The sequence below is a fragment of the Embiotoca jacksoni genome, unplaced genomic scaffold (assembly GCF_022577435.1).
Source record: "Embiotoca jacksoni isolate LCO1_2020_lvr unplaced genomic scaffold, fEmbJac1.0.p SCAF_72, whole genome shotgun sequence".
In the NCBI taxonomy this organism is placed as follows: Eukaryota; Metazoa; Chordata; class Actinopteri; family Embiotocidae; genus Embiotoca; species Embiotoca jacksoni.
The window spans coordinates 1,122,703-1,148,554 of NW_027185428.1; the positions used below are offsets into that span (position 1 = coordinate 1,122,703).

General features: G+C 41.6%; 1 protein-coding gene across 5 annotated transcripts in view; it reads left to right on the forward strand.

Annotated features, from left to right (window-relative positions):
• LOC138215306 (diacylglycerol kinase beta) overlaps nucleotides 1-25,852 on the forward strand; it is a 127,013-nt gene that overhangs the window by 71,177 nt on the left and 29,984 nt on the right. For all 5 annotated transcript variants that reach the window (XR_011179718.1, XM_069177393.1, XM_069177392.1 and 2 more), the window contains 5 exons: nucleotides 2,714-2,799; nucleotides 3,494-3,583; nucleotides 5,074-5,234; nucleotides 16,721-16,785; nucleotides 22,168-22,258. Coding sequence is in view for 4 of the 5 variants with exons in the window: in XM_069177393.1 (XP_069033494.1) it covers nucleotides 2,714-2,799; nucleotides 3,494-3,583; nucleotides 5,074-5,234; nucleotides 16,721-16,785; nucleotides 22,168-22,258 (493 nt within the window). In the remaining variant the exon portion in view is untranslated. The remainder of the gene's footprint in view (nucleotides 1-2,713; nucleotides 2,800-3,493; nucleotides 3,584-5,073; nucleotides 5,235-16,720; nucleotides 16,786-22,167; nucleotides 22,259-25,852) is intronic.

Below are 25,852 nucleotides of genomic sequence, written 5' to 3' on the forward strand. Positions count from 1 at the left end.
CATTGGGAAATATCAGGGGACATCAGAGAACATCATGGGACATCAGGGAACATCAAGGGACATCAGGGGACGTCAGGGAACATCAGGGGACATCAGGAATATCGGGAAATATCGGGGGACATCGGGGAATATCAGGAGACATCAGGGAACATCAGGGGACATCAGGGAATATCGTGGAATATCGGGGGACATCTGGGAATATCGGGGGTCATCAGGGAACATCAGGGGACATCAGGGAATATCAGAGAATGTTATGAATCCTCCAGCTCCAGTTCAGATTCTTTCCGTCACCATCTGTGCTAGTTCGGAGCAGTTTGGGGCAGGAAGTGACCATATTTGGACGAGCTGGGGGAGGAGCTAGCGGTGGATCTGACCGATCTGATTGGAAACCTAATGATACTACGTCCCGCCCACCGATAGCTGTAACCTGACTGCACCACAGGCCTGTCAATCAAACAGACACGCCCCCAAAAACAGGTCTTCTTGAATCTTCTTTTCTAATGAATGAGGGATTATTTTCAGATGGACCTCCAGAAAACTAATAAGAAGGAGTGACTTTAGCTAACAACACCGAGATAACTGATGGACACATTTTATTCACTTTGGATTTGATGAGAGAAGTTGAATGGGAGTCTATGGAGCCGGAGGCTTTTTGGAGCCGACCTCTAGTGGCACTCGCTGGTATTGCAGCTGAAGACACTTCTGGATCATATTTTAGACCTGAAGCTATGTCTACTTATATATATATACAATCTCCCATTGAGGCTGCTAAAAAATACTTTGTAGTGACACATTTACTCTTGTAAAATATATTTACTCTTGTAAAATATATTTTACAAGAGTAAATGTGTCACTACAAAGTATTTTTTAGTAGTTTTAGTAGTTTTAGTAGTTTTTTAGTAGTTTTCTTCAGATATTGTAATACTTGCTGCGTTAGGATTCAAGAGCTTCAGGGATGTCTGCAGTGAACAGCAAACCCCTTCACATTTCAGTTGCCCTGATGCCAGCACTTCTCCAGCTTGACCTCGCTGGTATTGCAGCTTAAGACACTTCTGCATCGGACTAATTTTTCAGAGCTGGAAGCTCCAAAGATTTTTATTAACAGTCTGTGGGACAAACGAGTTAAGATGATTGGTTTTGGATTTATCAGAGGGGTCAAAGTTCATCCTCAGACTGTCCAGTAATCTCTGTTTTTGTTTAACATTTCTTTCACAAACAGATTTTCATATTTAAATCTTCACAATCGTAGCTGAGAACATTAGTTGTGATTGGGACTCAGTAATTATTAAGAAAGAAGCTCCTTTTCTGGCTAAACTACATCATTAGGTCTGTTTTTCATGTATCAGATGGGGCCTTCTCAAATGAGGTGACATAACTGGTATTCCTGTGCAGTGGGAGATTAGTGCTCTACAGTGTGCACAAGTCAATTGAGATAAACAAACAGGGCTGAACTAAGGTCTCCTGTCACACAGAGGGTTAACTCCCCTCATCTGTTACCATGGGCTCCCTAGCAACACGCTCAGCAGGCTCTGAGGTGAGAGGTAGCTCGTTCACAGTGATTAGTTCAGGGAATGCTTTCAGCTCGCTGTACTTCAAGTCATTACAAACATTGTCAGCCCCTTGATTCCTGTAAACTGCACTTGGCTCTTTGTTGATGCTTCTCTTAAGATTTCTAACATGAATCCTCACACACAGTCAGCATTAATTCAGATCTCCTGCTGACACCGAGGGGTTTAGGTTGGATGGGATACACAGCTCCTTGGTGCTGTTTCTCTGGATGGCCTGTAGAGGGGGCTGTTTGCCTCATTGCCTCTGCGCCTTCAAACACAGTCCTGAAATAACCCACCACCTACTTTAATATGAGTGGACCACTGAGAAGACAGGAACATCAGAGACTGAGGAGGCTCTTTTGGACTTTATTTGTTTCGACTGCCAAAAAATATTTTGTTTTCTAACCCCAACCAGGTGTTTTTTGCATAAAAACATGTAATTTTCCTGTAAATCACACGGCTCTGAGCGTGCAGTAAGTTTCATTTCCGTCCACTACAGTAAAACATGCAAGTTTCACGCCCTAGACAGGCCGAAGCGTGTCTATCTCACGTTTTGCTCTCGTGGATGGGCGTGTGATAGATACACTGCAGTGTTCATTGTAGTAAATGAGCATGTGGGTCAAACTTAAGAGTTTGTAAGAGCTGTTAGGGACAACGACAGAGCTGGAGGACACAAAGTAACAAGTTTAATCAGGCTTCAGTTCATTTATTTAATTCCCGTACAATATATTGTGCTCCTTTTAAAATGTAAAAGGTCTGCGGATCGTCACTGTGCAGGACCAGGTGGTCGGTGTGGAAGGCATCTGTGCCCTGTGTGCAGCTGTCTCATGAAGGAGACCGATGAAAGCTTCAGTCGACACCTTTGTCCCACATTAAAGTTCGCTTTGAAGGTCATGCACTCTGTGAGCACTCCAACTGGAGCTGCTGCAGACGTCCATTCAACTTCCCGTCTGTCTTCCTCGGTCTTCTCCCGTCTCTCTGTTCTGGTCATTCATTCATTCACAGCTCACACAATTTCTGTCTTGTGAACTCTTGTGAAATGCAATTAACAGATTTACACCGTGTGAAACAGCATTCTTAACAGAGGTAACATCAACATCAACAACACCTTCTGGAAAACACTTGTTTTCTGCTCACGTTGGTTTCATCTTCTGTGTTCCCAGGCTGAACTTTTTCCACGACGTGCCTGATTTCCGGGTGCTTGCTTGTGGAGGTGACGGCACCGTGGGCTGGATTCTCGACTGTATAGGTACTCTTATTATCTCTATGAAAGGACACAAACTGTTGAACACGCCCTGGACCTTGTTTCTCTATAACCCTAAACATTTTGTCTGTTGGTTGTGATACTGTAACTGCATAGATAGAAGTCTGTCAGAGAGGAAACATGGGAACACAAATGTTTTTCAATTCTTATGATGTCTTTTTGATATTATCACATGATATTATGTTTGTGTGTTATTCACAGTAACCTGCAGGTTACCAAAAAATATATATAATGATGATGTCATGATGTGCTTGGTGCTGCACAGTTTGAGGAATTCATCATGATCATGCTGAATAAATCTTAATCATTGATGATGTACTCAGCTTAGTTGATGCTTAATGATGTGTTGATCATGTGAGATCATGAATGAAAGACTTTGAACTCATGTTACTTCCTGATGAATTCATGAGGTACTAATGCATAAAGTAATGATTAGTCATGCACGAATCTTTGATAACTCATTCACCCTTCAGTGACGTGTTACCAGAAGATTTAAGGTGAACAGTAGAATTTCTATCCAATCTATAGTAAACATCACTTTCCAGACCTCCCACACATTCCTCCTGTACACAGAGAAGTTTTTACTCTTCATGAAGTAGATCCGTCTTAATGTGCTTGTGTCTCTTCCATAATTTTTTTTACTTAGTATGGATGGATGTGTTTGTGTTTTCCCTTTCAGATAAGGCCAGCTTTGCAAGGCACCCCCCGGTGGCCATCCTCCCGCTGGGCACGGGGAACGACCTGGCTCGCTGCCTGCGCTGGGGAGGAGGTGAGACCATCACTCAAACACGTGTTCACTGGGTTTACTGGGATTTCACCATACGTTTATAAAGTATGCAATAACCGATCTTTATTGTCACTTTGGGGGGGAGAGGGGGCAGCAGAAATGAGCTACGAACACAACATTGACATATAAACAACTTTTGAGCAAAGAGTTGCTCATTTACAATTCAGCAGTTAGAGAGCAACATATTCAGTTCGAGTCCAGACACCTGAAGAATCTTAAGTCCAATATTCAATATATTTTAGCTTTTGGTCTCCATCTACTCTTCAGAGAGATATCTGACTCTTTAGCTGCTAAATGTTCCACTATGTTCACCAAAGTCTCTGTGTTTGTCTTTCTTTCTAAACACAGCTGCCATCAGCAGCCAAAATGTCGTATGAGAGTGCTGAAGGGATCCAAAAGAGCAAAGTTGGAGGCAGAGAGCTGAAAAAGGGGCTGAAAGTCACTTTAGAAACTCCATACATCCTCACGTTTGTCATTTGATAACTTTTGGGATATAAAGGTATCAATTTTAACTGCTTTCAGTTTAAGATTTGATCCAAACATACTCAGATGTAAATAGAAATATACTCTGGTTTTGAATGATAATTTGATCTGATAAGATTTTTCTATAAAAAGGTAAATTATCTATTTGGAAATTCTTAAAATTAAATCTCCGCCTCCTCTCTCACTGAATATGCACATATAGGCAAATATAAAAGCATGTATATATATACATATACAACAAGAGATAGAACAGCTGGCAGTGTTCATAAAAGGAGAATACATACAGTCTCAGAGCAGGGGAGACTGCTCATTTTCTCACTATTTCAAAGCCTAATTTCACATACTTGTCTTATTCATTCAAATTTGGATGGGTGCCATCACACACATTCTTCTGTGGTGTGATGAACTTAAAAAACTCATTTTCATTTTTATTTTACACGTTCTTTAACATTTTCTGCTGTTTATTGGGGGGGACAGATTGGTTACGTCTCATTATTGGGAGGGACACGACCCCCAGTATGACATAGTGGCTTCAGGTTTCCACATCATACTCATGTAATATGCATATTGAACCAGATTGTCAAAAATCCTGCTCCACCTTTTGCAGAGGAAAGTAAAAACAGGCGTCTAGTGTCAAACTGAGCAAACATCATTCTTTACAGCTCAAACATCCAAGAGAAGAAACAATGACCAAAACAGAGTTACTCGTATTCCTAGTAAACTGTCTGGAGATCAGTTTACAGCTTGAATATGTACACACTCAGGATGAAATGTAGTGAAGGATCCAATGGGAAAGTGAGAACTCTGAGTCTTCCAGTACCAGTGAGACAATGTGCAGACGCAAACAAGCTCCCATTTCACACGGTGCTCGGAGTGTGACGATCCCTCACGCCCTCATCACACCGTTAGGTTGCCTGATTGTTGTTCGTGTCTGTGAACCCATTTGTGTTGTTATCCACCTCTCTGTCCTGTATGGCTATTCTTGGCAGGTTATGAGGGCGGGAGCTTGCTGAAGTTCCTTCGGGACATCGAGCACAGCACAGAGGTGGTGTTGGACCGCTGGAACATAGACATTGTCCCTGAGGACAAGGAGGAGAAGGGCGACCCTGTCCCCTACAGCATCGTCAACAACTACTTCTCTATTGGAGTGGTAAGGGACCCATAACATTACATACTGCTGTTACATTTAAATTCCTTAATGTACTCCCTGTGTGGCTGGCCATGTAAGATCAGATTTACACAGTCCAAACGATGCATTCTATGGTTTGTATTTATTTACCAGATTTGATACTCAAAAAACTGTTAAAAATCATTTACAAATGTTATTTTTTTCTACAACCCTGTTTCCAAAAAAGTTGTAAATAGAATGCAATGATTTATGAATCATATAAACCCATATTTGACAGAAAATAGACCTAAAACAATATATCAAATGTTGAAACAGAGAAATGTTATTGAAAAAAATGCTCATTTTAAATTTGATGCCAACAACACATTTCAAAACCGTTGTGACAGGGTCATGTTTACCACTGTGCTGCATCATCTCTTCCTTTAACAACACTCTGGACATTTTTGGGAGTTGAGGAGACCAGTTGCTGGAGTTTTGAAAGCGAAATGTTGTCCCATTCTTGCCTGATATTGGATTTCAACGGCAAAAAAAAACATATGCTTATTTAGAATTGGATGGCAGTAACACCTCAAAAAAATTGTGACAGGTTCAACAAAAAACTGGAAAAGTTGTGGAAAGATAAAAAACCTGGCGGAACACCTCAACTAATTATGTTACCTGGCAACAGATCAGGAACAATATTGGGTATAAAAGATTGAGTTCAGAGAGGCAGAGTCTCTCAGCAGTGAAGATGGGGAGAGGTTCACCACTCTGTGAAAGACTGTTTGGGAAAATAGTTCAACAATCTAAGAATAATGTTCCTCAATGTAAAACTACAAAGAATTAGTGGATTTCATCGTCTACGGTTCATAATATCATTAAAAGATTCAGAGAATCTGGAGAAATCGCTGAATACAAGGGACAAGGCTGGAAACCAATATTGGATGGTGGTGATCTTCGGGCCCTCAGGCAGCACTGCATTAAAAACACACTATTCTGGAGTGGAAATCACTGCATGGGCTCAGGAACACTTGTGAAAACCATCATCTGTGAACACAGTTCATCGCTGCGTCCACAAATGCAGGTTAAAACTCCCCAAAGAAGAAACCAGATAGAAACACCACCGCCTTCTCTGGACCGAGATCATTGAAGATGGACTGAGGTGAAGTGGAAAACTGTCCTGAGGTCTGATGGATCACAATCTGAGATTCTGTTTGGAAATCATGGACGCTGCATCCTCCAGGTTAAAGAGGAGAGGGACCATCCAGCTTGTTATCAACTTAGTTCTAAAGCCAGCATCTGTGATGGCACAGGATGCATTAGTGCACATGGCATGGGTAGTCCGGCTGATAAACTGACCTCCTGCAGTCCAGACCTGTCAACCATTGAAAGGGCGCATCATGAAATGAAAAATGCAACAAAGGAGACCCTGAAGTGTTGAGCAGCTGAACTCCTCTATCAGGCAAGAATGGGACAACATTTCACTTTGAAAACTCCATAAACTGGTCCTCTCAACTTCCAAAAGCATATTTTTCTGAAAACAATAAAATTCCTGTTTTTCTCAGTCAAAATTTGATATGTTGTCTTTGGCCTAATTTGAATTAAATATGGGTTTATATGATTCAGAAATCATTACATTCTGTTTAAATTTAAATTTTACACATCACATCTTTTTTGTAAACGTGGTTGTACTACTAAAATGTATTTGTGGGAGGCTGTTTCTCTGATGGTTGTGCTGGCTGTCCATAAGGTTGGCGGTTTGTTCCCCGTGTCCTCCTGTCCACATGCCAAAGTGTCCTTAGGCAAGACATTCAGCCCCAAGTTGCTGCTGCCATTGGTGTGAATATGTGTGTAAATGAAACCGTGTAAAATGCTTTGAGACCGCTAAGGTGATAAAGTGCTATATAAGTGCAGATTATTTACCATTTAATAAAAAAAAACAAATCATTATCAATTTATCAATATTAATTGGTTGAATATTTAGCTTAATTGGTTTTGGCAAAATGTGTTGGCATTGGCTAATTACAATTAAAAAAGCCCCAACATCTGAAATCTTGTTTGGTCCCACAGAAAAAAAAACATCTGTGATATTGTGTCATCCAATTTCCCCTCGGGGATTAATAAAGTGTATAAAAAAAAAAAATCCAGCTCCAAACATTACAAAAGTACATCAGCTAACTTCCAAAGGGTCACAGAAAGTCTTTCTAGTCAGTTAGTCTCATTGAGAAAAAGGTAATTCATCACCATTGTTTGTAAATTTACAAAACTCAGTCACTACTAAGTAGTAATTAACATGCATTATTACAGTAATACTTATTTGGAATTTTAAATTTCAGTTCTTGGTTCTCATCAATTTTAAAATCCCTGCTTCCAAACTGTCAGATTAAAATGAAAAGTAGTTTTTACAACGATAATACAGTGACAAAGGTTCTCTGATCCATGTGGACATTAACAATTAGCCCATTCATCAGTGAATTTCTGTTTCCTCTTGAGAAGGTTTGGTCTTTTAATTGGTGGGAAAGAAACATGCTACCAGGTACCAGTTGCTAAGCAACCTTTGATCTTATCCTGATGGAGATATGAGTATAAGGGCCTCAGGGACGTTTATACAGAGGTGACAAACAAGGCCTTCATGAAGTTATCAACAGGCTGGTCTGCTGGTTTAGCCTCAGTGTCATCAAATAATGGACGTGTCCTCACAACGGGTTAAAGAATTGTTTTGTTTTAGTATTTCTTTATAGCAAAATGTCACCTATGGAGAGATTTACAAAGTAGTCCGACCATTTAACCATCAGTTCTGCTCTCATCAGCGTATTGTCAGACTCGTGCAGTCCACCGTATTATGAATAGCAGACTATGAATAAACAGAAGTGACATATGTGTGAAGAGGACATACGTGCACAGGTAGTAGTTGAGGGGTTTTGGCAGGAAAAAGATGCACCACGGTGTCGTTACACAACTGAACCCCCACTGATATCTTCATACTGTATGTGAGTGTAGACACACAACATGGAAGTGAAACACTGACAGTTACAGATACACTCATCTATATGTTGGTGGTTGCAGTTTGCCCATTCTCACAGTTTTATACATCAAATGAAGTCTGTATGAACTGCACCAACTTGTTTTCTAGCGCCACCTGTGTGTCAGACAGAGGCGGACATTAATATTTGACTGGCGGTCTTAGTTTAATGATGATTTTGATCTCTTCCATTTCCCACATTTACTAGTTTGTGTCATCATTTCATAATCAGATATGACAGTATTCAGAATTGGGAAGTAATAAGTCAAAGTATCACTCTCAGTATTGTACTTGTTACATTGTGTATTTCCTCAAGTAGTTACTTATCTAGTTATACAAAGGCAGGAGTAACTGATAGATCTGATAAGCTCTCATGATATGATGCTTTGCTTTTCTTACTGACCGTCCATGACAATCTTTTCTTTTGCCAACTTCCTCATCTTGCTGAAGGGATGTAGGTACATGTGTACGGCAAGACCCCATGACAGTACTGTTGGGTGTGGTCCAATCATCATCCATCAGTGATGTCATCGTTGGTTTGTGAACGTTATGAAGCCTCCAGTTCAGATTCTGTCCGTCACCATCCTTGCTAGTTCGGAGCGGTTTGGAGCAGGAAGTGACCATATTTGGACGAGCTGGGGGAGGAGCTAGTGGTGGATTTGACCGATCTGATTGGAAACCTGACGATACTACGTCCCGCCCACCGATAGCTGTAACCTGACTGCACCACAGGCCTGTCAATCAAACAGACACGCCCCCAAAAACAGGTCTTCTTGAATCTTCTTTTCCAATGAATGAGGGATTATTTTCAGATGGACCTCCAGAAAACTAATCTGGATGTACAGAAAACTTTTTGACTGAGATTTTATGAGAGATTTTGAATGGGAGTCTATGAAAACTTGCGCTTTTTGGAGCCAACCTCTAGTGGCCGTTGGTGGTACTCCAGTTGAAGGCACTTCTGCATCGACCTCATTTTTCAGTCCATGATTGTATCCAAAATGCTGTTGCGTGGTTTGTGTTTCGCTCTGAGGTGAGACAGACACACAGAGACAGACTAGCGATACAGAGAGAGAAAACCACCTGGTCAAGTGTCTACATGATGTAGTTAGAGCCTTCGCTGAGATTCTGCTGTGATCAAACGGTACGAATGTGATCACAGATCATTTCCATGTATATTTTAGCCGGGAACCGTGCGGCTCGCGTGAAAAATAGCCATCGGGTCTATTTTCTAAATGACGCGACGCACGTCTCGGCAGGCAGTGAGGATGCTCTCATCCGTTAACGTGGACGCCGAAATGAAAAGAAGCCACGCAGGCTGTGTGTTCCAGGCCTAACACTGCTCCACACATGAGCTTGTGCCCGTGTTCATCAAGTTGACAAAATGGTTGACCATCCCTACATCTGCCCCCAACGCACAGAACATGGATTGATGTTTGTGCTGCGCCCATATTGATGTGAACAGAGCCCATCATCTCCATCCAGGATCTCTATATAACTTATTCCTCTCGTGTCGTTCTAAAATGATTAAAAACATTTCAAAGAGCTTCATAGTTCCAGTATAGTTTGAGTCAATCTCACAAACACCTTTTCACTGCTGCAATCTGACACTAAAAATAGTCCACAACAATTCAGCCTTAAAAAAACATGCCACGCAGTCTGTTTGTGAACCTTTTATGAACAGACGTGGAGCTGAGAGTGAAGCACTCAGAAGTGGACCAACACTTTAATGATCTTTATGGGATTTGTTGACGTGAAGAAAAATATAGAACAAGCCAAGCTTTTTTCTTTAGTGTAAAGGTTCCTTGTGTCTCTGACATCACTCCAATGTGGCCGAACGCTGAACAGAGCGACAGATCGCTGCACCTCCAGGAGCCGTAGTGACAGATGGTCGAGTATCTGGTGCACACGACACCTGAGCGAACCAAATCTCTGACTCACACCGATGATGTCGCCATTAGTAAGACCTCAAATCTGGTTTACTAACCATACAAGGTTTGTATTTCCTGTCATCTCATCGTAGACCTTCCTACCCAGGGTTTGGTTGCTATGGAGACAGGAGGCTTGCAAGGCTGAATCTGAAAGCTTCCACAGTCATCTGTCCTTTATCTCACTGACTTAATTGTGGATGACATAGTGTTGGGCATGTGGCTCGCTCAGCCACCCGGAGCTGCAAATCACAAGGTACATGATGAGATTTTAGATGAGATAACAATTAATTGATCCCTAGCAGTGACAAATACACGTTTTACTTATATTACCGCATATTATAAGTGCTAATATTTTCTTACAGTATTTAGGAGATGAAATGAACATAAAGTTGTATGTATAATGGGGTTTAGTGTCTGTTTAAAGGAGCATTGTGCAGTATGCTGACTGTGGAGGTTGACAGCGTTACATGAAGGACGTGTGAAGCTCTAACTACTGATTCAGCTTCACTATATAAGATGTATTTCAGCATTCAAGTTCATTTAGTGGAAGATAGTAAAATAATACACCCTATATTCACAAATCAAGCCTTTCCAGCTTCAACCATCTGCTTCCACATGCAGGTCAGTGTCGCTTCACTTGACCTGCAGCCTGGAAAGAATGTTGTGAGAGGAATTTGAGAGAAGGAAATCACACCATGTCAGCAGCCATTAAAGATGCCACCTCATGTTTCAATGAGGAAGCTGATCCATCTGCAGCATGTGTGACGGTGCAGCAGCTTCTGTGGACGGGTGCACAGGTGTAAGTGTGTACGTGAGTGCACATGACTGTGGTGTGCAATGCAAGATGATTCCAAGTGTTAATGGCCAGTTCCAAATGTGCACTGCAGCCCCTGCCTTTGCCATTAGCCGGGGGGTGTCTGCTATCATATGGCTCCTCTGATGGTCATGCTGGAGAAGTGCTGGCATCAGGGCAACTGAAATGTGAAGGAGTTTGCTGTTCACTGCAGACATCCCTGCAGCTCTTGAATCCTAATGCAGCTAGTGTTACAATAGGTTAGGTTAGGTTAGGTTAGGTTAGGTAGTTACTTTATTAATCCCCGAGGGGAAATTTTTTAATATCTGAAGAAAACACGTTTATTCTTGTAAAAAATGATTTCACTACAAAGTATTTTTAGCAGCCTCAATGGGAAGAACCCACAGATTGTATATATATATATACATATATATATAAGTAGACGTAGCTTCAGGTCTGAAATATGATGCAGAAGTGTCTTCAGCTGCAATACCAGTGAGTGCCACTAGAGGCCGGCTCCAAAAAGCCTCCGGCTCCATAGACTCCCATTCAACTTCTCTCATCAAATCCAAAGTGAATAAAATGTGTCCATCAGTTATCTCGGTGTTGTTAGCTAAAGTCACTCCTTCTTATTAGTTTTCTGGAGGTCCATCTGAAAATAATCCCTCATTCATTAGAAAAGAAGATTCAAGAAGACCTGTTTTTGGGGGCGTGTCTGTTTGATTGACAGGCCTGTGGTGCAGTCAGGTTACAGCTATCGGTGGGTGGGATGTAGTATCATCAGGTTTCCAATCAGATCGGTCAGATCCACCGCTGGCTCCTCCCCCAGCTCGTCCAAATATGGTCACTTCCTGCTCCAAACCGCTCCGAACTAGTAAAGATGGTGACGGACAGAATCTGAACTGGAGGATTCATAACGTTCGCAAACCAACGATGAAATCACTGATGGTCGATGACATCACTGATGGATGATGACATCACTGATGGTTGGCGCTTGGACGAACCCCATTTGCTGAAGAAGAGTGTGTGATACAGTGAAAAGCTCCAGAACTAAATTAATCTAAAAGTCTTTGTGGTCCTTTTTTATTTCTTTGTAGTTGTTTTGCATCTTTGTGGTCGTTTAGTGTCTTTGGTAGTTTTGCATGAAGGTTTTTTTGTTCTCTTTGTTCTTTGCTTCTCTTTCAGGCCATTTTGAGGTTGTTCAGTGCTCTAATTAGTTCTGTTGCTTTTCTTGTCATTTTGGTTACCTTGTAATAGTTTCATGTCTCTTTACATTTGTTTTTTAGTCGTTTGATTTACCTCCCAAGAGTAAATGTGCTCAGTCTCATTTGTTAGATTAAGTTAAGCCAGATAACTGAAAGATATCCTGGATATGTTGAAGCTGCTTCGAATTGCTGGAGTTTGAAGATCTCATGAAGCAGCATGGAATCATGGGAGTTGTGGTCTTCATTGACGTGAAGAGAGATCAAATCATATTCAAGGAGGAGGTTGTGTATAAAGCTTTCGTACAACAGAGTGGCGTGCAAATGTTTGTCGAGTCCTTTCCTCACTCTCACATCATCTGGTCTTCCCCATGTTTCCCTGGAAGTTAGAGAAAGTAGTTAGTTGTAAATTAATTATGATGCCAATCACGATGCCGTAAATCCCCCATGTCTGGATGAAACAAAGATGTCACTGGAACATCTTGTTACTAATTCAATGTCTAAAACGGATGAGTGGTCAGAAAACAAGGCGGCCAGGATCTGTCTGTGTGCGTATGAAGGGATGTGTTGGCGAGAGAGCGATGGAGTCGTCCTGGCACAGACTGAAGGTCAGGGGAAGTATCAGTGACAGGAAGTCAGTGCTTGCCAAAATCAGGCCAGGTTACCACGGTAATGAATGACCATGCTGAGTGACACCTGGCTGGTCTTAAAGACGGGAGGAACGGCACACACATGGTCCAACACGTGGACTCACAAACATCTTCACACGTCTAGATCGGCTTTGAAAAACCGAAACGTTGCCTTCCATTCTCAGATGAGTAAAATGTGTAACATTAACTATTTCAAACCGTGAGTGGACAAAAGCAGAGCGTGAGCAGCTGTTTTCAATCTGACAGACAAGTAGTTTCACTTTTCTGATTGTGATTCCTTCTTTAATTTCAGTTCAGCCGTGTAATCTGTGACATGCAGGTGACGATCCGCTAGGAAAGCTCCAGGATTTCTGTATATTCAGTAAAAATTGAGCAACGATAATACAGTTATTTTAGTTTCACTTCTGTGGTTTTGTTTGAATACCAGCAAGATTGAAACTCTCCCTCCTTTAGTGAGACGCCCGTTTGATTTGGAGGAAAATTAGTCTTACAAATGTAGAATCTACACATGGAAAATAAGATTTACAAACATTTACATGGATTTGTGTGCACTTTGAGTGTGTGTGTATGGGAACACAAAGTTTTGTCTGATTTTACATGTATCTCACCACATAATGTTGTCAGTAGAGATATCTTTTTAGGAGGTTGTCTGGAATCTGGCAGCATCAGAAGCATGTTTGTGGGACACTTGTCCTGCAGTTTGATCGTAGCCTGCAGCGACCCCGACCCAGTTTCACTGTGCGAATATCATCTGTTCGCCCTCCATAGAGAACCGTTTGCAGTCCTTCCATCCTACTACATACCACTACCTCGGGTTCATTTGAACCAATCAGCATGCACCTAAACCGGCCGATACTCTGCCACCGCTGCAACGACCTACCGAGTCCAACAAAGCATTGTCTGCTGAGTACAGAATGTTTTTAACGTTGTTTTTAATGAACGCCAGAGACGTGACGAGGTGATGAGCACTGAACGTTCAGTGTTTCTTTCTGGTCACCGAGAGTTGCGCTCGTCACTGTCACCAGCCGTCCAATCCCAGTGGAGGAGGGCCGGGACAAATGCAGTTAACCACCGACACCGGTCTCCGATTGGTCCGCCCTTCAGAGTAGCTGCAAACTTTAAAACGTGCCGAGTTTCCAGACTTTATTCAAAGAGAAGGAAACTGAATCTGCGAGCGACAGTCGGAGTAGCCAGGCTTGTCGGACCCGTCTTCATAACGGGATTATTTATGTCCACTAATATGTGACGCCATCGTTACAAAGCTCTGCTCCCGCTCTGTCTTGTGATTTGTGTTCATGCGTAATTGGATGGAGAGTCGTGGGTGTGGAGATGCAGGTAGAGCAGCGGAGTCCGACCGGGAGCTCCTGACAACAACTCGGTGGACTGTCGTGAAATTTGGTTGAGAAATCCGAGCTGGTGCAGCGACATATTGGTCTTCCTGGGTTTTCTCATTCTGCTGTGTAATTCTGCTGCCCACAGTCAGCTGGGAGAGACTACAGCCTCCCTTTACATGTACATACCGATCTCAAAACACAAAGCGATACTCAGAAAACTGCTCAGATGCCTTTAAGAAGCTTGAGGAGCTGCAACATGTATTGAATCAACAAACTCATAAACTGAGATGAGATTGGCAAAAATCGAATTTATTGTTTTATTCTTTACATTCCTGGATCAACCCCAGTTTCTGCCTTCAAGTAGACACAGAACAATAACAAAGATGGAAAGAGTAAAAATCTCATTAAAGTTAAATGAAAGTTCAAATTATTTTTAAAAATCTTAAATAAAATTTTAGAGTCACGCCTTTTCATGTATTTTAGTTTCTATGTAAATTAGCTAAATACAGACAGGAATGTTTCTGTTGATATAGGAAATAAATGAAGATTTGAGTTTGTAAAATCCCAGTGTTACCAGTGTCCCAGTATTCCAGTATCAGAGGATGTGAGAGATTTGAGGCCCTCTGTGACATTTCTCTGACATTAAGCCAACCGAGCCCATTACCAGAGGCCAGTGAACGGGCTGATCTGGAAATCCTCCCTCCGCCGGCTGCACTGAGGTGACATTTCCCAGCCAGTGTTCTTGTTGTTTTTTGTTGTTTGTCACTCTCTTTTCCCCGTCCTTCTTTTCACATCAGCCGTCCCCTTGCACCTCTTCCTGCCCCCACACACCACGAGCACAACTTCAAACGGCAAGATCAAAACAACCTTCATCACACAGGCAACTATAGGCGATGCCAAATGTCACGCGTTGTTACCGCCGCGTTTTTCAGGGGTATAGAAGGCATTCAAACGTTGCTGTGTTCAGTGATCGCCAGCAGCAGCGGACTGACAGCACGTTTAGGGACAGACAACATGTTTTGGAGCTTTGCAGCCTCCGCAGTGTACCAAAACCACAGAAAAACATGAACACAGGTCTCCTTGGGAGGATTGTAAAGGACTTTCAGTCTCTGAATTCCTGATGATGATAACCAAAGAATAATCAGCTCTTTAGTTTGAGCTCTTTGGACCTCCTGTGGCGTCTCCTTGTTCCCAGACTCTGTCATCATATTCCCTGACAGTTAAAGCAGCTCTTTTTTAGATCTGATATCTGCTGATGCTGTGAGATCTCCGTGTCGGACTAAAGAGGTGTACAGCGGTGGTCCGGTAGCACCGCTTCATGGTTTTGATGGGTGTGATGGCACCGGCACACCTGTCTCGTCAGAATCTTCCGTTCTCCTGCTGCTCACAAACACCTGCAGCCTGTCATCACGTTGGTTTCGCCTGTCACAGTTGCAGGACGCAACACTTTGGTATAAATATAAGCCTCTTCTATTGAAGGAAGGTAAACTGGTTGACTAAAATAACATCGATTTACAATGACATGAAATAAAGCCGCTTTTCCAGGAAGTAGAAACAGAGGCAAAAACACATTTAGTGTCTCAAACAGCAGCTCATGTTATTGCTGTTGATGTAGTTGATCTTGAGCTTCTTTTCTATGCACAGCAGCTGTAAACCGTCAGAGACAGATAACATCCTCGGGCCTGAGTGGAACAGAAGGAGCTCTGGTCAAGCTCAACCTGAAGTCAAGTTAAAGCTGCTCTGTCTATTTGATTTCTATCCACTCAGTGCTCAAGTGTGTTTTGTGTAGAAGCTGTGTGACTACATGCTGTAAAGCATTTTGCTGGATAGTCACGGTATTTTTGTGTCTTTATATTAATATGATTTAAACCATGTTGGATGCATTACAAAAATGTTGAACACATTTACCAGACAAGGTTCACATCTGGGCCTTTAGATCTAAATTCCTGTTATTTATTGGACTTTTGCAGTTCAGTATTATGAATGCATCTCAGTTGTTTTAGAGGGTAAAAGCTCTTTTATTTGACAAAGTACCGTAGCTAGATGTTGCGTTTGTCCAGCAGACTGATCCGAACGTGCAAAATGCCGACAGCCAAATTCCAACCGGAGGCTTCATAACGGCCGTTCACAAACCAACGGGCGACGTCACTGCTGATCGCCACTCGCCTCCGCCCTCATCGTTTCCACCCGTGTCCAACTGTATTCTCACCCTCTTGTGTGTTGAGTCTGCGTATTTTTGTCGGTCGGTGCCCGTTCGTTGTTGTCCTTCGTGCTCTTCGTTCGAGGCATTGTTCTCGCGTTTATCTTCTTCAGTCGTGCATTTGGGCTCAGTCCTTGTTACCCCATCGTTACAAGTGTTCAAGACCTGCATATATATAAAAATATATGGGCCAAAATCAGGACATATGCACCCACCGGGATTCTCTTGGGCATGTGCAGCCATGCAAATACAAAAAGCATAAACTGGCTTTCAGACAAACACCATACTTCACTTAAAGTCTAACTTATTTTTATGCTTTGGCTTTTGACCTATCACAAGCTGTGTTAATGTGTAGGACTGATGTCATGTAGGTGATGTTGTCTCTGTTTTCCCCAACAGGATGCCTCCATCGCCCATCGCTTTCATCTTATGCGGGAAAAGCACCCTGAGAAGTTCAACAGCAGGTTAGTGAATGTGATATTTTGAAAACAGCCACTAGGAGTGAGAGACACTGACGCTGAGCAGTCAATGAGGTGGAGAGTGGTACTTTGAATAGTGTTTGGCCACATCTTAATACCATTAGCTAATAAGCAACGTCATAACCAGCTAGTGACGTACCACTTTAATCTGGAAACCTAATTTCACACTGAGCCACAATTATCAGAAACTGTGGGATCAATATACTGGCAGCGTTGGCCTTGTCTGTGTTAAAGCTAAACTTTCTGGCACATGATTATATATGCCTGGAGCCATGCTTTAAAAGTCCTGCCACAAATACAACCCTATTTCTGAAAAAGTTGGGACACTGCGTAAAATGTAAACAAAAACAGAATGCAATGATTTGCAAATCCCATAAACCCTTATTTAATTTAAAATAGACCAAAGACAACATATCAAATGTTGGAACTGAGAATTTTTATTGTTTTATGAAAAATATCTGACTTTTCTGAATGAACTCCTTTAAGATGGATTGAGGCGAAGTGTAAAACTTCAGAAGGACCATCCAGCTTGTTATCAGCTCAGTTCTAAAGCCAGCATCTGTGATGGTACAGGATGCATTAGTGCACATGGCATGGGTAGCTTGAACATCTGGAAGGAAGCATTAATGCTGAATGATATATTCAGGTTTTGGAGCAACATATGCTGCCATCCAGACAACGTCTCTTTCAGGGAAGGTCTTGTTTATTTCAGCAGAACAACGTCCAACCACATTCTGCACGTATTCCAACAGCATGGATCTCTAGTAGAAGAGTCCGCTGATAAACTGGCCTCCTGCAGTTCAGACCTGTCAATCATTGAAAACATCTGGCGCATCAGGACATGAACAATACAACAAAGGAGTCCCTGAACTGTTGAGCAGCTGAAATCCTCTATCAGGCAAGAATGGGACCACATTTCACTTTCAAAACTCCAGAAACTTGTCTCCTCGGTTCCCAAACATTTACAGTGTTGTTAAAACAAGGGTTGATGCAGCTCAATGGAACTTTTTTGATACCTGTTGCTGGGATCAAATTCAAAATGAGCTTATATACAGTTTCAACATTTGATTTGTTGTTTTCTGTCTATCCGCAATAAAATCTGTGTTTATGGGATTTACAAATCATTGCATTCTTTTTTTATTTCCATTTTACACGGGGTTGTATTTGGAATGACAACTATTCCAACTCTTGTTCATTTTTACGTAAAGGTTTGTGCAGGTCTTTTCTGGTTCGGGTTGCATTGTCAACTAATTATAAAACGAGTTGTCAATGGTCTCAAAAATAATCCTGATATATCACAGCAGAACAGGATGAAGGCAGATGAAGACAGTTTATGACATTTAATGTGTGTGTGTGTTTGTGCGCGCGCGCATGTACACTGGAGTACAGTTCCTGAAGGTGTGGCTCTAATCCCAAATCAAACAGTGACAGGTTGTTGCCATGGTAACAAAGTGTAGTCCTACTTTGTATATTGAGTAGTAAAGTGTAGGAGCTTGTTATGAAGGCCGCTGTCTCACTTGGGAACTGGGCTTTTTATGCTGGTGTTTCATGTTGTTTGTATGATGACAACGTTAATGCTTCCTTCTACAGTTAATTAGTTTAACATACTGTGAAAAATACAAACAGAGGAGCAGCGGCAGTAAGAATGAGAACAAAAGAGATGGGTTGTTCTTTGAAATTCAATAATTAATGCTGTTTCCATCCTTAGTCCTGTATCTGAGTTCATTATCACAGGCAGAAGCAAGAGTAGGTGATAAAAGAGAAAAGAAAGATAACCCCGGATCTCTGAGGGCCGTCTCTTTGAACCATCAGTTAAAAGATGTAGAGACCAGGATATATATAGTACACAAAACCCAGATGTTGAACACAAGAACCTATAAAGCACGTTTCCTTTCTTCAAAATGTGCTTCACTTTTGTAAGCTGAACTGGAGCCTCATAATGAGATTAAAGTGTGTCCTTCATTTTTAACATAAAATCTTCGATCCTTTTGTTCTTGTTTAGCATTAGTTTTTGTGCAGAAACTTGGGAATAAAAGGCTTAGTCAGGTCGTCTCCCTGCTGCACTCGCTGTCCATAAGAGACGGGAAAAAAACATGAGTTAATTGCATTTCTTCCATGCTGTCTCAAGTGGAAGCAGCTTAATGAGGTCAGGCAGCTCGCCTTGTTGAGAATCACAACTGTTTCTAATTGTGATCTCAAATATGCTCATAATCCCCTGATCTGACAGCAGTGGAGGTTTCTGGGGAGGAATTAACCTGAAAGAGAAAGAAAATTAGCGGCACAAAAAACACGGCTTTAGACAAGTTAATAATCGTTTCTTTATCATTTCATGTTCAGTATTGTGCATGTTAATTCTAAAATTTATGAATGTTTTAATAACTTCAGCCTTTGAAGGTGTGTGATGGATCCTGTAGGTCCTGTTCTGTTTAAATACTCTCCGTCCGCTACGCCCACATCATGTGCACATGCCAACGTTGTATCATGAAATGTATCACTTTGAGATTCTTTTTTGAGCACATGCTCAAAAAACATGGAGGTTCATTCTTGAACTTACTGTCTGTGATAAAAACATACAAACTAAAATTTCACTCGCTGAGCTTTTCTCACTGAAAGTCACGTGAGACTGTTCACTGCTAATAATGTCGAGGATCTTAGAGGAAGAACGTCCTGAAGAGGATCCAACCAGACCAAATATCAAGAAGGCCACATACTGTGTTTCTAATCCAGGTCCGACATCGCTTCATTTGCAGACGAGCTGCTGAGAACCTTTGACATTGCAAAGTGGGCGAGACTCAAACTTGCAGAGTCCGGTGGTCAGATTGAGGTCAGATCAAGTGAACTGCTCCACAATTAGTTTGAGGCCAAAACAGCTTTCTTTGTTCAGGTAATCCCTCCATTCAGCAGCCTCAGCTGTACTTTACGTGCTAATGAGCAATTGTTAGCAGGCTAAAACCATAGAAGAAAGCAGACATTGTAAAACTGCTAAACATCCTCACAGGTTTCTGATAGGGAGCAAGTTATGATGTTAGTGTTCAGCATAAAGCTCAGCTCTGCCTAAGGACAGCATCACAGAGCCAAGAGCAGGGCTGCAGACTCTTGTGCTGCGTTCCACATGTTCTACTGGTGTTCTACATGTTCTACTTGTGTTCCACATGTTCTACTTGTGTTCTACATCTACTTGTGTTCCAGATGTTCTGCTTGTGTTCTACATCTACATGTGTTCAAGCACTCAATAAACACACTGATTCTTCTATCCAGTGAAAAAGAAAAACTTTGTGTTCAGGAACAGCTGCAGCTTCCTCACACGCTTTAATTTGAAAATATGTTATGCCGGTGGCCCCGCCCCTTCCTCTACAGAGCCAGGATGGCGACCGTTTAGGGTGGAAAGTGTCCAGAGTTGCACACTTCTTGTTTGGAGCGTTCTGAGTGCTTCATCCTGGTACTTGTAGTGTTCTGATGTTAGTGTACTTTAACACACTGATGCACTCAGAATAGAGAGAGTTAGTACACAAGTACAACATCTGGAACACAAGAACAACATCTGGAACACAAGAACCTCATCTGGAACCCAAGAACAACATCTGGAACACATAAACAACACCTGGAACACAAGTACAACATCTGGAACACAAGTACAACATCTGGAACACAAGAACAACATCTGGAACACAAGAACCTCATCTGGAACCCAAGAACAACATCTGGAACACGAGCACAACATCTGGAACACAAGAACAACATCTGGAACACAAGAACAACATCTGGAACACAAAAACAACACCTGGAACACAAGAACCTCACCTGGAACACAGGTACAACATCTGGAACACAAGTACAACATCTAGAATACAAGAACAACATCTGGAACACAAGAACAGCATCTGGAACACAAGAACAACATCTAGAACACAAGAACAACATCTAGAACACAGGAACAACATCTGGAACACAAGAACAACACCTAGAACACAAGAACAACATCTGGAACACACGAACAACATCTGGAACACAAGAACAACATCTGGAACACAAGAACATCTGGAACACAAAAACAACACCTGGAACACAAGAACAACATCTAGAACACAAGAACAACATCTGGAACACAAAAACAACACCTGGAACACAAGAACCTCACCTGGAACACAGGTACAACATCTGGAACACAAGTACAACATCTGGAACACAAGAACAACATCTAGAACACAAGAACAACATCTGGAACACAAAAACAACACCTGGAACACAAGAACCTCACCTGGAACACAGGTACAACATCTGGAACACAAGAACAGCATCTGGAACACAAGAACAACATCTAGAACACAAGAACAACATCTAGAACACAGGAACAACATCTGGAACACAAGAACAACACCTAGAACACAAGAACAACATCTGGAACACTAGTACAACATCTGGAACACAAGAACATCTGGAACACAAAAACAACACCTGGAACACAAGAACAACATCTAGAACACAAGAACAACATCTGGAACACAAGAACAACATCTAGAACACAAGAACAACATCCGGAACACAAGAACAACATCTAGAACACAAGAACAACATCTGGAACACAAGAACAACATCTGGAACACAAGAACAACATCTAGAACGCAAGAACAACATCTGGAACACAAGAACAACATCTGGAACACGAGTACAACATCTGGAACACAGCATCAGTGTGTTTATCACTGATTTTGTCGACAGGTTAGGAGGACTTTGGGTCTCTGAGTCGTACTGTCAGTGAGTCTTCTAACTACTGAAAACGCACACATCCCCGCTGGGATGATGTTTACCGTTGATGCCCCACTACAGATTTCACCTTATTATTCAACCACTGTTCATAATCAGCATGGTTACAAATGAATCAGGATAAAAACAAAACTACGTCCATCAGGTCACCTCTGACACATCCTGCAGGGCGGATGAGCCACGTCAGACCTGGAGGTTGAATCCCAGTAGTATTTATCTCAGTCTCTACCAGCAGTCCACAGGCCGTTTTCACATTGCAGCTCACGGCGCTGTTTTGACGGACGAGCGGACAACAGCAGACGGCCTGTTTGACCGATGGTGGGTCAACTTTCTGTGCTTCAGTATGTAGCCGCCACGCCAGCTCGAAGGCTTCGGGGTGCAGCGATCAATGGAGCTCTGACCTCTTGCTTCTCATGACCACTAGCTGTTCTGAGCTGTCAGAAAATGTGAGATGACTCAAGGCACCGGATAGCTTCAATATGTGTCCACTACACCAAAAACGAATCCCGCTGAAGGCTCATAACACTTTACTAGGACTACTTTCTAATGTGCTCACAAAAAAACAAACGCTGTCTGTCTTCTGTTTCCTGTCTCGCTCCGTAGAAAGAAGAACAAGCTTTGGTACTTTGAGTTCGGCACCACTGAGACGATATCTGCCACCTGCAAGAAACTCAACGAATGCATAGAAGTGGAGGTGAGTCACAGCCTGATCACAGCATGGTGGATGAGTGGTGACAGGAATTGACTGGTTGGCCAGCTGATAGAAACAATGCAGCTGTGTCTTTAAAAACAAAAGAGTGATATTTAAAACTCCACGTATCAAAACATTTGCTTTTCTGTATTTTTCCTGACAGGCTTTTACATTCGCTTCTTTTGTTTTTCTGAAAAGTAAAGCAGAAATTTACAACAAGGTACTTTGCTTATATTCCTAAAGTGGGGTATAATTAGCTCATCGTCAGATTAATGCTCCATAAAGTCCTTGAATGCCTCATTCTGTCATACAGCACTGCATAATGTGTCACCTGGGTGCTTGAAGCACAGCAAGACTCCCAGAAAACACGAGAAACATCCTTTTTCAGAAATGACTGCAGACGAATGCAGACAAGCTGCAAAAGGTTGAGAATTCAAAAACAATCTGACATGAATATCTTTGGAAGCCATGTTACATGTAAGACAGACATATTGAAGGTGTTATTAATGAAGTCAGTGTTATAACACATCTTTTATCTGCAGATCTTTTGTTAATATAGAGCTCTTCCACTTTCTGTTCAAAGCCGAGCGTATTCTTTCAACAAAGAAACAATCCCTGCATTGAGTAAGTAAAATGCTCCATAACTGTACAGTCCCTCCAGGATTTTATCACGTTTTTTTGTGATTGCGTGTCAACTGCCTGATTCACATCACCTTAAAATTAACTGAATCAGAAAGTTGCATTGATAAAATCTTGTTTTAATTACTTCTGTAACTGGGATGAAATAAGTAGAACATCCAGCAAAGCTGTCTGTCTGATTTTGGGTTGGTCTGTTCATGTGGGCTCCGCCCACTGAAGCACCAGACCAGCTTCGTTCTGGTATCATATTACAGCATCAACTTCCTTAATTAGTCCAGAGTGAGATTTCACAAATGCCGGCAAACTAGAATTTTTTTACTTCACCTTAATCAAATATCTAAATTCAAGGTCGTGGACTCGTGATGGTGATGTTATGCAACCTGCTCCAAAAATAGTCAATGGAAACTCTGATGCAACAGAAATGAAGCACAACAACACTGAATTCATGTTAATTATTTCACCAATACTTGTCAATACTTTGTCAAGTGCAGCAACACTCCAGCCAGATGTGATTTAATAACCAACAGTCAGGTGGAGAGGGTAGTTATCTATTTCATATTATCTCTTAGTCTGTCTTCCCCCACCATGTTTAAAAAATTACTCAATGAACTGTCAAAACACCAGAGCATTGTAGTTTTTAGCAAATGTTACTTAACATTAGTAAATGTGTGAATTTGTTGGGAACTATTTCCATCAGAGGATTATTCTACATTCGGTGCTTTATGTATGTTTATGTTGAGATTGACTCAAAATATATTGATGAATAACATTCATGTTAATGAAGAAAAATGCCAAATTGTGGCTCACTGATGTGCTTTTAACAGTTTTTGGACAACACAGGGGCTCTATGGCACAAATAAAACATATCAGACTTTTAATACTTCTGAAAATGATTACTTTGTTTTGATCTCTGATTTATTGACTTTAAAAAAAAAAATTTTACAAAAAATGGGACTTTCTTTTCTCGTTATATGTGTGATACGTTTAAGCAATATTACATGACAGGGTGTGCTTTAACGTCATTGTTGGCACAACAGTGATGCGTTCAGGACCGAAGGGATTATACAACAAGTTACCAACTAAATAAAACATGTCATCTACATGTGTTCATATTGTGGAGCAATTCACTCTCTAAATATACAACTTTTTGTTAGTGTGATCTCCGTTTCCATGGCAACACATGGGGCATGACTAACAACTGGAAAACAATCAGTCCCGTCAGTAGACCCATATGTAACGTATGTAATGTTTACTACTCCAGGAAGTAGTCGGACCCTTAGCAACCACCTAGCAACAGAGAGGATTTCTAGTCTCCAACTGAATAAATACAGAACATAGAAACACTAAACTGCTCAGCTAGCTCAGTCTGGTTGGAACAAAGATATCTGATGAACAACGATATCCATGGACTCCTGTGTTTTTAACATTTTACCACCGTGTCGTGTTCAAACCAAACCGGTCCAGCTAGCCTCCTCTAGGATTGTAAGTGCGTAACTATCCGTGGTGTTACGGTACGGGTGCTTGGAGCGACCAAAAAGGACCAAAAGAGACCCGACTTCACCAAATGGGTCATTTAATAGAACTACAACAAGTAGAAACGAGATTATATTACATGTAAAAATTCTATTCTAATTCTATTTTCCCATTGAGGAGGTGGAGTGATATTTCTAGAGATGAGCAGGGTGTGATGTCATGATGATTTGAGCATGTTCATAATGTTCAGTTGACCAATCAGATCTCTGGGTCAGAACCACTTGTTGTATAATCCCATTTTCACTGAGATATCTCATATCTGCTCATTGTAATAGCGTTCAGTTTAAATCCTTCACTTCTTGGATGCCGAGGCGTTTCAGATATTTGGACTGAGTGAGTGTCTGCCAGCGGACTCTGCAGGGTATGCACGCCTGAATAAAGTGACATCCAACGTGCATGAAAATATTCACTGGCAGACACTACTGAGTCCACTGGCACGTAGAAATGTCATGTACAAATAATAATTACTCTGTTTGGTCGCTGTAATAGTCTCCATGGTGATGACCAGGTTGGTTATCAGTCTTCTGTGTCCAGACAGCAGATTTTCTAACGTTAGCTACTGACGTAATGTTATCGTGGCCAAATACAAACACGTGTTCAGTCGTACATGTGGGAGGTTCGGGCCCGAGATCTAACGTGAATTGTGCAGCGATTTGAACAATCCAAGCAGCACACGACTCCACCATCCTTCCTCCCGTTGTGTCTACTGAGAGATGCCCTCTCAAGAGAAATGGCCGCCGAGAACTTGCTTATCAATCCCACCAAATATTTGCCTTTGAAGTGTAGATATATACACAAGTCCAATGGAAGTATAAAGTAAAATAGATATTAGATATTAAATGGATATTATCTAAGGAAGACATGTTAATGTACCTTGTTACATTTCATTACTGATTTTAAGTATTGCTGAGTGTGTCAAGCACTCGCAGACATTTGATCGGAAGTTCCAGAACTTCTATTTCACACCTTATACATATGTATACATATTATATACAAACTTTAACGACCCTCATTTCTACAAACAGAGAAAAGTCATTTAAAGTCAGCTGTGTTGCTTCTGCACTCATTAGTATGTGTTTCTGTGCATATATGTTCGTATCAACTTCCACGTGTTGCACAGTTTATACACACACACACAAAGGCATTCCTCTGCGGTTTGTTTGCATGTTGAAGGTGTGAAGTGAAGTCCAGCGTGGGTGTAGTTGCTGTGACTCAGCACTAGTCAGCCAAGCATGCTGAGTCACAGCAGTGTGTTGTTGACATTTTTGGGTGAGTTTGAGTTATTTGCTGAATCCAGACGACTGAGGACTCTTTGCTGCCGTCTATGTAGTAATGCATCAGGATGCATTTTGTAGTCATGACAAATCATTGTTGTATGGATCACTATGTTGAGGCAGCAACTCGTATACTTTTAGTCCTCTGTCT